This window comes from Ranitomeya variabilis, chromosome 6 (genome assembly GCF_051348905.1).
Source record: "Ranitomeya variabilis isolate aRanVar5 chromosome 6, aRanVar5.hap1, whole genome shotgun sequence".
In the NCBI taxonomy this organism is placed as follows: Eukaryota; Metazoa; Chordata; class Amphibia; order Anura; family Dendrobatidae; genus Ranitomeya; species Ranitomeya variabilis.
In genome coordinates this window covers 99,509,205-99,525,283 of record NC_135237.1, presented here as the reverse complement: position 1 = coordinate 99,525,283, position 16,079 = coordinate 99,509,205, and the positions used below count along the sequence as shown (strand labels likewise).

At 44.1% G+C, this 16,079-nt stretch overlaps 1 protein-coding gene across 1 annotated transcript in view; it reads left to right on the top strand.

The window, feature by feature from the left end:
• The first annotated feature begins 8,877 nt into the window (after positions 1-8,877).
• The window catches only part of COLQ (collagen like tail subunit of asymmetric acetylcholinesterase), a 180,888-nt gene continuing 173,686 nt past the window's right edge, over positions 8,878-16,079 (top strand). The window contains exon 1 of the mRNA XM_077268851.1: positions 8,878-9,257. Coding sequence (XP_077124966.1) covers positions 9,152-9,257 — 106 coding nt within the window. The 5' untranslated portion in view covers positions 8,878-9,151. The remainder of the gene's footprint in view (positions 9,258-16,079) is intronic.

Below are 16,079 nucleotides of genomic sequence, written 5' to 3'. Positions count from 1 at the left end.
CAACTTTATCCTTAAAAAAAGTCCATTTGGTATTATTATTATTATATATCACTAAGAACCCTAGTCCTTATGTGACGTAGGTAGTGTTGGTAAACATAAAATAAACATGGTACCTAATAGTTTTGTGGTATTATAACAAGTGGTGCCATAAGTATGTCCATCTACATAATTCTAATAGACTTGGAAGCACATATATATTTTTTTCGTCGGTTCTTGTATGCTTGGAGCTCTAGAGATTATGCCTACAAGAAAATGGCGGTATTTAGCGCTACTGCGCATGCGCCGAGTTTGTTCACCTGCTTTGCAGTTCAACCAAGCTTAGTAAAATAATAGACATGCGCAATGGAGATCTAGGAACGCCGACAAAGACAATGGCGTCCTCCATGAATAACTGTCTCCAGCAGCGGTAAGAATGGCTGATGATATCTACATGTATAAACGCACAAATGCACAGATGCACTTTATTTAAAGTATTTACATATAATTGAACACGAATGGCTGTAATTAAGGTTGTTAGAACACTATATATAAGTACTAAGGAACCTGTATCCACTGCTTGAGAAAAGCTCAATAGAGCTGAAACGTCGCACTGACATGTGGATTTGAATAAATCCTGCACCTTTTTTGAAAAATGGAGTGCTGCCTCTTTTTTTGATCTATATTGAATGTGGACGACCAGTGGACGGGTTGCCTGGAGGCTCTGCACCCAGAGATAAGTTAACCAGTGTGCTGTTCCCCTTTTTACCATTTATATATATATATATATATATATATATATATATATATATATATATATGTGTATATATATATATATATATATATATATAATCATAAAAAAAGCGGACCCATCGCATCAGTTTTTCACAATTTGCAACAAAATTCGCCGGATTGTGCCTGATGGCTAAAAACTGATGTGTGAAAGCAGCTAAGCAGTAAGAGATATGTCTACTCATCTAAGACCAATTTATAATCATGTACATATTTGGTACTAATGTAGGCAACACAATAACTCAACATAGTTTAAACCCCTTAACTACCAGAGATATTTTTAGTTTCGCATAACTTTTTTATTTTTTGGTAAAAAATGGCCATGTGAGGGCTTTTTTTTTGCGGGACGAGTTGTACTTTTGAATTACACTATTGGTTTTACCATGTCGTGTACTCGAAAACAAGAAAAAAATTCCAAGTGTGGTGAAATTGTAAAAAAAGTGCAATTCCACAGTTGTTGTTTTTTTTTTCTCACCATGTTCACTAAATGCTAAAACTAACCTGACATTATGGTTCTCCAGTTTATTGCAAGTTCAGTGGTGAAAAAAATTCCAAAGTTTCTTAAAAAAAATAAAATTTGTGCCATTTTCCGATACACGTAGAGTCTTCATTTTTCGTGACCTCGGGTTGGGTGATGGCTTATTTTTTGCATGCAGAGCTGATGTTTTTAATTAAATCATTTTTGTGCAGATACGATCTTTTATTGCATTTTAATACAATGTTGCTGTGAACAAAAACCTCTGGAGTTTTTAATTTTTTTCTCGTTATGCTGTTTAGCGATCTGGTTAATTCTTTTTTTATTTTGATAGATTGGGCGATTCTGAACTCGACAATACCAAATATGTGTATGTTTGATTTTTTTTTTTTTTAATGGGCCAAAAGGGGGTGATTTGAACTTTTTTATATATTTTTTTTAAATATTTTTTTAAACTTTTTTAAACTTTTGCAGGCTTCAATAGTCTCCATGGGAGATCGGCTCTGCTACATACAGGCGATGATCAGATTGACTGTACTTAGCAGAATTGCTGATTTGCTATGAGCGCCGTTCACCGGGCGGTGCTCATAGCAATCCGGCATTGACATCCATTGAGGGCTGCTAGAGACCTCTGGTTGACATGCCAACCCATCGGTGACCCGGGATCATGTGACGAGGGTCACCGTTGGGCGGATTTCCGGCGCGATTGCCGGAAGCGCATGTTAAATGCCGCTGTCAGAGTTTGATTCCACCAGCGGATGTTTCGGGCACATGTCAGCTGTTCAAAACAGCTGACATGTGCCGGGAAAGATGTAGGCTCACCGCCAGAGCAGACATCAAAGGGAGGGGGTCCGACATCAGCGTACATTTATGCCCGATATTGATAAGGGGTTAAATGCTTATTTTCACTTTTACTCGTCTTTTCACATTCAGTCATCATAATGCCTAGTACCTTACAGACCGAGAGAGCATACATGATTAACCCTGACTACATGGGCTTAACGCACCAGTGGGGCATAGCAAATGAGCCATGCGCGGGTATATATAGAATAGATGTGTTAGGTGAATGGACCGTAACCCTGCTGAAGTACTTCTTCCTTCAAAACGCGTTGGTCCTTTGGCCTTATCAGGCACCCGTCGACCAGTATCAGTGACGTAACTCCTACAACACTCACCGCTAACCTCGCCACTGCTACGGCGGCACTTCCAGCCGGAGTTTATGATGTGCCCACAGGGCAGTTGGGTACTCAGTACCGGGTCCAGTCGCAAAGGGGGATGTCACGGTGGCTGCGACCCGGTCCATGGCCCTGGACATCAACGTTAAAGGGGTTAAATGTTCAAGGTTTGTCGTGACGCCACCTGTGGAGTTCGGTTAGTAGTGGGACCGACGCTGCATTAAAGGGGTCCCCTGGGGGATGTTGTGGCAGCCCAGATGTTACACTTCCCACAGGTGAAGCGGGGTCCCCGGGGTCCTATGGTGTGTGGCGTAGATGGTTTAGCCAGAGAATAAATGGAGGAAACAAGTGATAAGTATTTACCTGGTTTACTTGTGGTTGACAGACCACAGTCCAGGGTACCAGGCACGGATTGATGGTGGTCCGGCCGGCTCAGAGGCAAGTTAGAGTTCTCTCTTCCCACTAGAGGTCCATAAGCCTTTCCTCCTGGCGCCTTTCTAAGTGAGGTACTTGCTGCTTTAAGCTTCCTACAAGGTCCTCCAGTTTTCCCCCTGTCCATCCTGGGACAGGTACCTGCACGATGGGCAGCTTGAGCTGTTTTACAGAGACTCTCAGATGCCCCGGGCTCCTCAGGTGCTGCTGCGTCTCAGGCGTGGTGCGGGCAGGTGACATATAATATAGTGCCCTCCGGTGCTGCTCCGTGTCCTAGAGTCCACGAAAGCCTCGGGCTCCCGGTTCCCAGATTATTGCGCTTTAGCTCTGAGGGTGCCCTGCCACAGTTCCCCTCTGAGCTGTCTCTCTCCTGTGCTCCTTCCCTTCCGGCTGCTCCACATGCAACCCAACAGGTTACTCCTTACCAGAGGCTGCAGCTCCACGTGGCTGCCAGGCCTCTCACGTCTGCTCCAGACGTCCTTCTCCTTCTCTGTTTCCCTCCAACTGAACTAACTCCTCCTCCAGGTCAAGAAACATAAAGCATAGGGAAGCTCCCCTGAATCCGGGTCTTGAGCTCCCCCTCCTGGCCTGGATTCAGAATGTGTTGCATGTGTGTGCCTTACTTGGTGAATTGGTGAAGAAAACTCATTTGCCTCTGAGCATGACATCACCTTCCCCGAAGGAAAAACAACATCACTGCAGCAACCAGTAACCTGGGGTGCTGCACTCCCCCCCATTAACACCAGTACTCCCGGACTGGGAAAAGAAAAACAGCAATACAGGTTAAAGACAATTTTTGGATATGCATATCAACAGATGAAACTGGTTAAACTTGAGCATCCCTTAATGGGAGGTACGGTTATTGAATGTTGCATAAGATAGTAATAAAATAACTCTTTATTACAAGTGCACACAGGTTAAAGGGCAAACTTAAGAGGAACAAGGCGCATTGACCAGTCCTGGTCCTCTTCTGCGCCAGGTAGTTTTGCTCCAGTCCTGAAAAGCAAAACAGGTACACATATATACAATTCTGCTTTGAGTCTGTAAAGAAACCATGTAAACAAGGCAAACAAGGTCCCACCCACGCCGACAAATGGGCAGAACCAGGGTGCACCTTAACAGGTGGCAACTATTTACAAAATCAGTTTCCAGGGAAACATCTTGTCCATAAGTACTGCAAAAGAAAAGGCATCAAAACAACATATACTGTATACAACAGTTATTTCACACAGGTGAATGTCCTTTACTTCTGCTTTTTCCAGGGCAGGTCCTGGTGTGTACAGCTTCCTGACTGGGGAAGTCCATGAACACAGGGGTCAGCAGGTGACTCCTTAGAATGTTCAAGTTCCACAGTTTGCGTAGCCTGAGTCTGTGTTTCAGTTCCACTTTCAGTGGCTACACGGGGGTGATCATAAGGGTCATGGCACCGTTTCACATGAAGGGCGTAGTTTCCCCTTTCGCCGTGGTGCCAGGTATGAGTGACATTGTCTCCAGGGTAGAAATCATGGTCAAGGTGTCCTCGTAACAGGTGTGACTCCACACCTTCTCTTTGGCCAATGTGCTCTCTGATAAATCCCCAACCTCTGTCCAAGTTAGAGGACACTACAGTCGTTCTAGTGGTCCCTCTACTGGCAGGTTTAATTAAACGGGATTGAGCTTTAGCTGTTAAGTTCTGTTGCTCCATAGCCTCCCGTTTAGCTATACATTGTTGTCCTTCTGTTGCCAGTTTTAGAATCTGCTGTTTGCCGTAGTCCTCTGTTTCGGTTACTGTCACGCTATTAGCTGCAGATTGGGCTTCTATAGGAAATCCTATAAGGTCTGTCTGAGGGTGTTGCCAGTGTACTGTCTTTTTGGGCTTACATGCCTTTAGGGGCGATGCTACTGGGGTCAGAGGCTCAGTCAATGTGTCACACGCATCAGTTATGCAGTCCCAAGTCATGACAGTTGTTACTTGTTTGAGCACTAAGGTTGGCGGGGGTGTTAGTGGTCCCACTAAAATGTCTTCAGCTACCGGGGCAGTGAACATACCTGTCTCACCGGTGCCAGTGTCTTGTTTGGCCTTCTCCGCTGGAGTCAGGAATTCTGGTTGTCGCTGTGCTTGATCCGCGGGCTGTAGGACCTGGTGCTGCGGCCTCATCGTCTCCAGTTGTGGCATCTCGCTTGGCAGCGTCTCGCTTTCTGGCTGGGCCTCACTTTCTGGCTCCGTCGGGATGGCAGTCGCGAGGTCCAGGTTTTCCGTCGGCGGTGTTGTCTCACATTCCGGCAGGGTCTTACTTTCTGGCTCTGTCGGTGCTGTAGAAGCGGGCTCCGGATCTTCTGTCGGCGTCATCGTCTCCTCCATCAGCGCGCCACTCAACGGCTCCACTGAGGTAGACAGTGCAGGTTCCTCCAGGGCTGGGAATGCAGCTGGTAAGTGTTGGCGGGGCAGCTGGGCGGTCTTCATTCTCCGGACCAGGGAATCTTTCCAGGCGGCCATCGCTGTCATCTGGGTCTTCATCAGTTGCTGTGTGAAGGGACAAATTAAGAAAGATTCTCAATTTTGTGCTTTTCGACTCCATTTTGCTGTTCTAAGATAAATTTTGTTAGTAGGCTAAAGTTTACAGCTGTTATGAGACCTTGATTGTTGCAATCCAAACAGAACATGAGACTGAGGGTGTACTGTTCTACGAAACCTTGACGCACAGACTGTTCCTGCATTCTTATAGGTTAAGAACTGTGAGCGTGTTCTTATGCTGATTGGTTGAAGTATAATTTCTATGACTATGAAAAGTCATACACAATAAACGGGGGCCCAGAGATCAGCTTGATCCCCCCCAAACAGAGACACACGTCTCCGTCTGGTCATTTTCAGTTGCCGGCAACGCCTTGTAGATTAATTTGGAAATCACTGAGTTAACCGTGAAGGATCACTTTAGATCCTCCCTCAACAGCTGGGCCAGCTCCTCCATCTCTGCGACGAGGAGCTCGGGGTCCAGGATAGGTTGCAGGTCCAAGGTTTCTTGCCGCTGCGGACCGGGGACATTTTCTGGGGTCTCTCTTTGTTCTGGCAGCACTTCTTCGCTGTTTACCAGGGACTTGACCAAGTTACGCGCAGCCATCCTGCTGCCGTGCTGTTCCACATGCTTCCTCTTTCTGTGGAACACGCACTTTCCCGCCAGCTCCTTCTGGGGGCGGACCCGTCCTGGTGATGGACATCTTTGTTTAGCATTAGAGTCTCTGTAGGCGGTGGATCCAGCAGTTTGCCAGTGCACGAACTCCACCCATAGCAACACATCTTTTCCTGTTCTCTGTCCTTCTCCTTCTCTGTTTCCCTCCAACTGAACTAACTCCTCCTCCAGGTCAGGAAACATAAAGCATAGGGAAGCTCTCCTGAATCTGGGTCTTGAGCTCCCCCTCCTCCCCTGGATTCAGAATGTGTTGCATGTGTGTGCGTCTTACCTGCTGAAGAGAACTCCTTTGCCTCTGAGCATGGCATCACCTTCCCCAAAGGAAAAGCAATATCACTGCAGCAACCGGTAACCTGGGGTGCTGCACTTACCGCCAGCCCGCATCTCCATGGACAGGAGAGCCACAGCAATGGGAGGAAGCTCTCTTCTCGCTGCATAGGAGTTTGCCTTAGTACTGCACCATCGCGCTGTACACTATGCCCATGCTGACTATAGAAGTTAGTAATATTAATATACACTGGCTTACCAGCAGCCGAATTGCTCTGCACACTTCTCGAATCACTCCATAGGTCTGTAAAATAGTGGTTTGTACACCAATTGCACAACTTTCTAGGTTTGTAGCGCGGTGATATAATAACTTTTAGATTTCAGCACATGTGCAATTCAGACAGGGGAACGCACAGAATCTGTCTTATCATCAGCAGCTACAGCCTATCCATTATTTGTGAAGCCCCAGTGTTCTTGTTTGCCGGTTCCATAATTTTCAATATGACCATTGGTATGTATGAAAATACAACAGGTGGGCAGCCGTCGCCAAGGTACGCATCTGCGCCTTGCCACACTACAGGAAAATGGGGATCCTAACTGGGTGTGTGCTATTACCTTTGCAGTACGCCTCTCACAGACTGCATGCTGCAACTTGACATAGCAGACCAGCACCAGATGCAATAGAGATATAAGTATCTATCCCTCAACACCTGGTTTCATATGGCTATGACGTCTTCAAAGAGAGTAAGTACGATCCAGGGTCTGGCTCAAGTCAGGCTCAAGTCCTGTTAAGAACACTACCTTCTTTTACCCTTAAAGTACATTTATTCTCTAATATAAACCCACAAAGAGAGCTGCCAGTTTTTTTTCATCTGGACACCTCTTCCAATGAAGAGAGAATCCTGCATTCCCTGGATGTTGGCGAGGCTCTAAAGGCAGATGTGAACCACACAGGAAATCAAAACATATCTTCCTTTACTTCTCAGAGAAGAACAGGGGTAAGAAGGTATCAAAATTCTCCTTATCCAGATGGTTGTGGCAAACTATTACGATTTGCTATAAGCAAGCAGGCTGTCAGGCTGTGTAACCTCCACAGGTTATAAAAGTCCACTCAACTAGCGCTATGTCCACATTATGGGCAGAAAGAAGCTGGATACTTTGGAGTTTGGGCCATACATTCATGGAAGATTATAGGCTGGACATCCAAGGTTCTGGAGAGTCAGCCTTCGGCACAGCAGTTCTACTGTCCACGGTTAACAGTACTAACCCAAAGGATGGTTAATTGCTATATCCCCATTGATGCTGCTGCAGTAGGATGAAAGGAAAGTGTAATTTCTTAGAGTAAATTGTCTTTCCTTTAGTCTGAAGCAGCAGCACGAACTTTCCCTCCCAATAAAGTGGTGTTTTTTCTGCAGTTTTTCTAGGCCTAAGGCCTCTTGGTTTATGTCATACACAAGGGAAGGAGTGGAACCAGTAAGTGTGTATATAGATTGAAGACAATTTAAACTAATTGCTATCACCAGTCCTTTGTTTCAGGAGGTTACAATCTCTATTGGTGCTGCTGCTTTGCCTTTATGGTAAGAAATTACACTTTTTTTGCGTAAACTTTTTGCAAACTGTAGCAGTATTTGTGCTAAAAAGTCACAAAAATAAAGACCCCTATTCATCTTTTTAAAGTCAGTTTTCATTTTTTGTGGCAAATTCTTCAAAAGGGTACAAATAATCATAAAATTTGTACAAAGTAAAAAATGTTCTTTGCATCTGTCTATAACCTATTTTGCATGTATTCAACGTAAAAAACTGGACATCTAACAAAAACAAGAGGCAAACAAGACATATGAAATAGACTTAAATGAAAAATAGAAGAAAAAATATGCAAAAAAACAGGCACTAATGTAATAATGAATTGTTCTCTGAAACCATGTTGTGCAAAGTTATATTATGTTAGATATATCATGTTAGATATTGTGCAAATGGCTTTGTCCCTATTAACTTACAGCAAATATTTAGCCGAAATGTTTTTTTTTTATGACAGAAAAATAGGATGGAAAACTTGCAATAGGTTAGGGTGCCCACTATGACCTAAAACTATTAATTATTATATTCATGTCAGGGTTTGAACCAATAAATTTCATAACACAATTTCCAGTGGATTGTTAGAAATGATTAGGTGCTTTATGCTGAGCTATGGGATAAGAGGGACCCATATATAATTCTTGCACATGGGCCTTTTACTGTCTTTGTACACCCCTATATAGGCAGAACGTTATTATTATTTTTTTACAAGGACCACAGTGGAGTAAATAGGGGTCACCTTCCTGTCATGTTATTACTATGTAGCCGCTTTTGAGGAAGGACTTGTTTTTTTCTGACAGGATTTTGCAGGTGACGCAGACTCCTCAGTCAGCAGCACAGCGATTCATGGCTGCTGCTTCCTATTTTGTATTACCTAGACGTGAGGTAAAAATACGTTTCTGCATTTGCTCGTCGAAGGGGTCCCCTTTCTGAGCCATAATTCAATAGACAGCCGAGCTGTGTGAGTTAAATATATCAGCAGGCTGCCTCCTGAGGGATTGCCATTGAGAATGTCCTCACTGCGGACAGACACACACACAGGAGGGTCACACTGACATGTTCTCCACTGACAGCACAGGGGAGCCTGAACTGGAGCAAAGCCTGGGTACATAATAAAGACCCCCTGACAGTCAGCAAGTGACACACACTCAAGGTGGCAGAGCCAGCAGGCTGCACTCAGACACACACCCACTCTCTGGGTGGAGGCAGCAGGGTGCACACAGACACACTGGCACAGTCACTCCTGCACACACAACCCCCTCAGCCTTTGCTCAGGGGCTCTTCCTGCCAACATGCTTGTGCTCAGACTTATGGCAATGGGATTTTACATCCAGCTCTTTTTCTGTTTCATCCTCTCACAGACTTCCTTCATTGACAGTGTCTTCCCAATTCCTGCAGGTAATGAGCAGTTTTCTGTTCTTATGCATGTGCAGCCCCCTGAATGTTATCATAGGGCTGCATTATCACTGGGACCCCATGGTCTGGCCAGGAGAGTCCTCTGCATGTTTCCTTCTATTTTTGTCTGGGGTAGCCAGAGATTTGAACCAGGAAGGACAATTATCCCTATTAATAAACCTATTACAAGACTCGGTGCGAAGTGCAGGAGCGCTGGGAAGAATTGACTGGGTGAATTTAGATAAGGCTTATTATAGGAAAATCATTCATTATAAGCCATGCTTGGGAGCATGCTTATAATGCAATATGCAGTGTATTCTTTGCAGTATGAGCTGCCGTATATCTGGTAATTTGTATTGGTATACTATACTGCAGTGATTATCATATTGGGATGATTATGTAATGCAGATAAAGCCCCACAGGCGATTAATCAAACCTATAGCTTTATTTAACCCCTAACTAATTTAAAGCACTTCTTGATTTGCAGCAAAAAAAGAGAAAAATACAAAAAAAAATCTTATATATTTAAGCTTAAAGATTAAAGTTCATTGGGAAAAGTAGACCCTGTATGATATTACAGCGCAATGCACACACTGGTTCTTGTCTGCAGTGGAAGTTCATTATGTCTTACGATATATTCACACCCGGCAGATTCATCCGCAATTTAAAAAAAAATCCTTGCCATTCATCAGAAATGTTTTTCTGCAGCAAGTGCATGAAGAACATAGGAACAGCACCTTATATTGTTAGTTGGATGTACTTAGGGTGCATTTATCATAATGACTTTTTGGGAATTGGGACTGACTTGCTGATAAATATTTGTAGTAATCACCATTATTATGTTTGAAGCATAAGGCTATGTTCACATGTTGCGTTTTTGCTCCTTTTTTTTCTGCAGCAAAACCTGCTCTCTTGGCAGTAAGAAACTTGCTGCAAAAAGCAGGTTTTGCTTTGTTTTTGTTGCATTTTTTCCCCTGTGTCTTTGCTGCGTTTTTGTCTCTTGTGAATGCTGATAAAGTTTAGTGCTAAAAAAAAAAATCCGATTCTACTTCATCAGGTTTTGGCACAAAAAACGCAGCAAAACCTGATACCTGCATTTTTTCAGCATTTTTTTCACCACCCATTACTTTCAATGACTGTAAAACGCTGAAAAAACGATGACAGAAGTGACATTCTTCATTCTGCTACAACCTAGGTTTTGCACAAAATACTGAAGACAAAAAGAACAAAACAAGCTGTGTGCAAGAGATTTCTGAAATCTCATAGACATAGCTGGTACTGCAAAATGCAACTAAAATTAGCATAAAAAAAGCAGGAAAAAAAGCACAAAAATGCATACGTGTGAACATGACCTTACACTATGAAGACCCCATAGCAGCTTTCCATTTTAATAATGGACTGTGATTTGCCTTTCCTTTGTGCACAGTGCAGATCAGCATCCTAATAATAAATATTCAGCACTTCAATTTGATTGGGATGAAAATTATAATGGTGAACATGTAGTATCACACAGGGAGATTTACTAAGCAATATTCAGATACAGGCTGCAGAAATGATGGTGTGCACGGAGTGTTCCAGATTAATTATGTTTTTTAGACCTGTGCATTTTTCAAATAATTAATAAAAGCACTAAATTTAATGAAGATGTATGCCCTAGTATATAAGAGCAGCAGCATCTAAATGGTAGAAGAAAGAAAATTGTGTCTAAAATGCCTTGCAAAGCACAATTAGAATGCAATGTAAGCTATACACCGAATGACCGTATTAAAAAAAATATGTCGCCCAGCTTTGTCCTATTGGTTTTGGGAATGGGGAATCAAATATTTTTGACCATAAATGCAATTTTATAAATTATATACTGTAGATTCAGTTGCTTCTGAAATTACAAACCTGTGGCACTGGGCAGTAGCTGTGGGCGAGGTATTCGTCTTCCAAGCGCCGGCACCCTTCAGGAAAATGGAGGTCCTGGGTGTGTGGACTTTAGCTGTGGGGGCGCTACGCCTTTGCAGACCGCATGATGCCAGTGACTTCAGATGGCCAGGACCAGATGCTGTAGGGTTCAATGAGGGAGACCACCACTCAAAAATAAACTGTCTTTTACTAAACAATCACTTAAGGGGAACTATGTACTGTAGATAGCAGGTGCAAAACTTTGTGGAAGTTTCTCTTAGAACATATGACATAGTCATACCCATTCCTGTTACTTCCTGAGCTCGCTCCACTCTCAGCCCGATAGCCTCTCTCTCTCTAGCTTCACCACCACCCAGGACTTTGGGAGCTTCCCTAGTCCCCAACAACAGCACGACTAAGCAAGATTCCTATTTCTCAACCCACGGTTTCATGTCCTTTTTCCCTTAGGGGAGCTATTTATGCCACCATGGCTGTTAGCTTCTGTGCTTGCCGACACCTTGGAACTACTGCATGAGGCACTCTCTCTTTGTCCCACTTTCCTTCCCAGTACTGATTTGTAACTTAAATGTCAGATAACTCTGTACCGTCTTGCTAGGTTTCCTGCCCAGACCTTATTTCCTGAGAATCACTCACTCCGTCTAACACTTTTCCTTGTCTCTACTCTGGATCACGCTATCCATTGCCTCGGTCTCCACTCACTTCGAGGAGACTCACTTCATGCGGCTCTGCTGATTAATCAGACCAGAGATCTGCTCTAGTTGAAAGCTGGAATCTAGCTATCTCCTCACAGGAACCTCATAGCTGTCCCTTCACTTTAGGTCCTCTACTCTGGGCTAGTCTCAATTATTAGCCCTGTAGGCTACCTAGTGCTGGGCATAACACAACCTTTCACAGATCAAGCATTCAAACATCATAATGCATTGCAAAAAAAAAATACATGTCTTCAAGGGGGAAAGTGGGCAACCCATCCACATTCTTACACCTGAAAACACAATTTGACCTTTTTAAATCTTTTTAAAATAAATGTAGAGAATTGTTCTTTTAGGGTATGTGCATACGTTGCAGATTCGTGTGCGGATGTTTCTGCGCAGATTCAGAAAAATTCGCAGGTAAAACACCCTGCGTTTTACCTGTGGAATACCCGCTGTTTTACTGTGGTTTTTGTGCGGATTTCAACTCCATTTTAACACCTGCGGATTCCTATTAAGGAATAGGTGTAAAACGCTGCGGAATTCGCCCAAAGAATTGACATGCTGCAGAAAATAAACCACAGCAATTCTGCGCGCAATTTTCCGCAGCATGTGCACAGCGGATTTGGTTTTCCATAGCTTTACATGCTACTGTAAAACGCATGGAAAACAGCTGCAGATCAGCAGCATCAAATCCGCTGCAAATCCGCAGCCAAATCCGTAACGTGTGCACATACCCTTAATAGATTTCATCTCCCTCCCATGATGTCATCCTTGATCCTGTAAGGCCGGTTTCACACGTCAGTGGCTCCGGTACGTGAGGTGACAGTTTCCTCACGTACCGGAGACACTGACACACGTAGACCCATAAAAATCAATGCATCTGTTCAGATGTCATTGATTTTTTGCGGACCGTGTCTCCGTGTGCCAAACACGGAGACATGTCAGTGTTCGTGGGAGCGCACGTATTACACGGACCCATTAAAGTCAATGGGTCCATGTAAAACACGGACCTCACACGGACGTTCTCCGTCTGGGGTCCGTGTGCATGCAGGAGACAGCGCTACAGTAAGCGCTGTCCCCCCCACATGGTGCTGAAGCCGCGATTCATATGTTCCCTACAGCAGCGTTTGCTGCAGAGAAAATATGAATAATAGTGTTTAAAATAAAGATCTATGTGTCCCCCGCCCTCCCACCCCCTGTGCGCCCCCCCCCCCGCTGTTCAGAAAATACTCACCCGCTCCCACGTTGGCTGTCACTCGTTCCTCTCTGCCCCGTGCCTCCTACTGTATGCGGTCACGTGGGGCCGCTCATTTACAATCATGAATAGTCGGCTCCGCCCCTATGGGAGGTGGAGCCACATATTCATGACTGTAAATGATCGGCCCCACGTGACCGCATACACTAGAAGCCGCGGCCAGACCAGGAAGCAGCGAGGGAGGCGGGTAAGTATTTTCTGAACAGCGGGGGGGGGGAGGGCGGCGGACACATAGATCTTTATTTTAAACACTATTATTCATATTTTCTCTGCAGCAAACGCTGCTGCAGGGAACATATGAATCGCGGCTTCAGCACGATGCAGGGCACCAGACGCGTGGGTACCACACGCTCCGTGTGGTACCCACTCGCCATACGGGCGGCACACGTGTGCCGCACGTATGGCCTACGTGAGTTCCCAGGCACACGGACACGGATAACTCCGGTACCGATTTTTTCCGGTACCGGAATTATCTGGACGTGTGGGACAGCCCTAACATTGTTACTAAGCACCAGCAGCTTTTTCATTTAATCTTTTTTTAAGTCAAACATGGATTATGAGTTTCATAAAAAATCCTAGACTTGGATGTCTTGTTCTGCAGCTTGTATTGAGAGCTATATTCCTAGAAAGTAAAAATGTATTTAGTACATGCCAAAACAATAGTATTATTTATATGCTTTATGGTTTTAGTAGGCTTTAATCACTTTCAGCAAAAATGAACTTCAGAGCACATTGATTTTAAGACTTTTATTAAGGAGAATTTAAGCGCTTCTGGTTTTATCTTGTTTAGTAAATGTTAATATTTAGTGTTTTTCTTTAACGATCTTGTATGCATTGAAGGTATTGACTAAATTATTACAAATTCTGATGTGCAATAGGTATTTTACATTACATGTAATATGTCGCATGCTGATTAAGTTCCACCAGAAATACTAAAGATTAGAAGACAGCAGTGATACTGCATTGGTGTCCACTGCCAAACTGCAGGAGGTTTGTCTCTCAGCCTCCAGCTTTAAGATCAAGGTTCCTAGACAAAAGCTAATAATGAATGAAATTTACTTTTCCTATTTCTTTGTTTAATTCTTTTTACCATTTGCTGTTGACTAATAGTGTGGGGAAATATATACGGTAAGTGTAAGATGTAATATATCTTTCTTTATATATTAATGTAGTGTTTTGGGTGTGCATAAACATTCCTCAGTGGTGGATAGCAGAAGTCCTGCAGAAAAGGTTTATCAGAAGCATTTTAAAAATATATACAGTATATAAATTTTTTTTCCTTGGAGACTGCTTATTTTAGGACATGTTTACACTTGCTATTTGATATTCCTTTTGACTGTTCTGTTATTAAGAATAGGCAAATTGAATCAATGTTAAAAATAGATATGATGCAAGGGACCCCTTAATATTTGACCCGTCCAAGTTCTGCTATGTGTCTGTTTTTAGAACAAAAGAAAAAGTACACCATGCACAGCTTTTTCCTATGCTCGAAGAACCGAATAAGTCCTTTTTTTTTGCATTATTTCCTTTTGCTTGTATGCAATCTAAGGGTCACATGGTCTGTCAGTGTATACACACCTTTTCTGAAAGGCCACAGAGGCTCCAACACCATTAAGCCAGTTTCACACGTCAGTGGCTCCGGTACGTGTGGTGACAGTTTTATCACGTACCGGAGACACTGACTCACGTAGACACATTAAAATCAATGTGTCTCTGCACATGTCAGCGTGTTTTCACGGACCGTGTGTCCGTTTGAAAAACACGGAGACATGTCAGTGTTCGTGGGAGCGCACGTATCACACGGACCCATTAAAGTCAATGGGTCCGTGTAAAACACCTACCGCACACGGATGCTGTCCGTGTGCAGTCCGTGTGCCGTGCAGGAGACAGCGCTACAGTAAGCACTGTCCCCCCAGCTTGTGGTGCTGAAGCCGCCATTCATTTCTTCTCTCCAGCAGCGTTCGCTGGAGAGAAGGAATGAAAAATCATTGTTTATTAATTTTTTTTGTGTTTAAAATAAAGATCCTTGTCACCACCCCCCTCCCACCCCCTGTGCACCCGCCCGCTGGAAATAAAATACTCACCCGGCTCCCTCGATGCTTCCTCTCAGCGCCGCAGCTTGTCCTGTATGAGCGGTCACGTGGTGCCGCTCATTACAGTGATGAATATGCGGCTCCACCTCCCATCAGTATTTGTAAGCCAAAACCAGGACTGGGTGATAAATACAGAAGTGGTGCATTTGTTTCTATTATTATTCCTCTAATTCTCTAATTGTTCCACTCCTGATTTTGGCTTACAAATACTGATGTAAAGTACTGACCAAATACTGCTAGTGTGACGGCAGCCTAAAGCTACTTTCACACTAGCGTCAGGCACTGCGCATCGCAATGCGTCATTGTGGGGAAAAAACGCATCCTGCAAAGTTGCCCGCAGGATGCGTTTTTTTTCCATAGACTTATATTAGCGACGCATTGTGACGCAGTGCCACACGTCGCAACCATCATGCGACGGTTGCGTCGTGTTTTGGTGGACCGCCGCCACAAAAAAAGTTACATGTAACTTTTTTTGTGCGTCGAGACCGCCATTTTTGACTGCGCATGCACGGCCGAAACTCCGCCCCCTCCTCCCCGGACCTTGCAATGGGGCAGCGGAAGCGTTGTAAGACTGCTTCCGCTGCCAAAGTCGGGCATTTTTTTCACAGTATGCGTTGGTACGTCGGGCCGACGCAGCACGATGGCCCTGTACCGACGCTAGTGTGAAAGCAGCCTTACACTGATTAAAATGATGGGAGGCGGTGCTTGCGCAGATTGAGAGCATCGCTTGCCAATAGATGCTACTGTGTATATTTGTCATATTTGTTGTTTGCTCTTGAGTTTCTAAGCCTTGCATCGAAGCTGGCCTGTACTGCTGGAGCATACTGTTAGTTCCTGATTATGGCCAACTTCAGTGTTACTGAGCTCCTCCAAT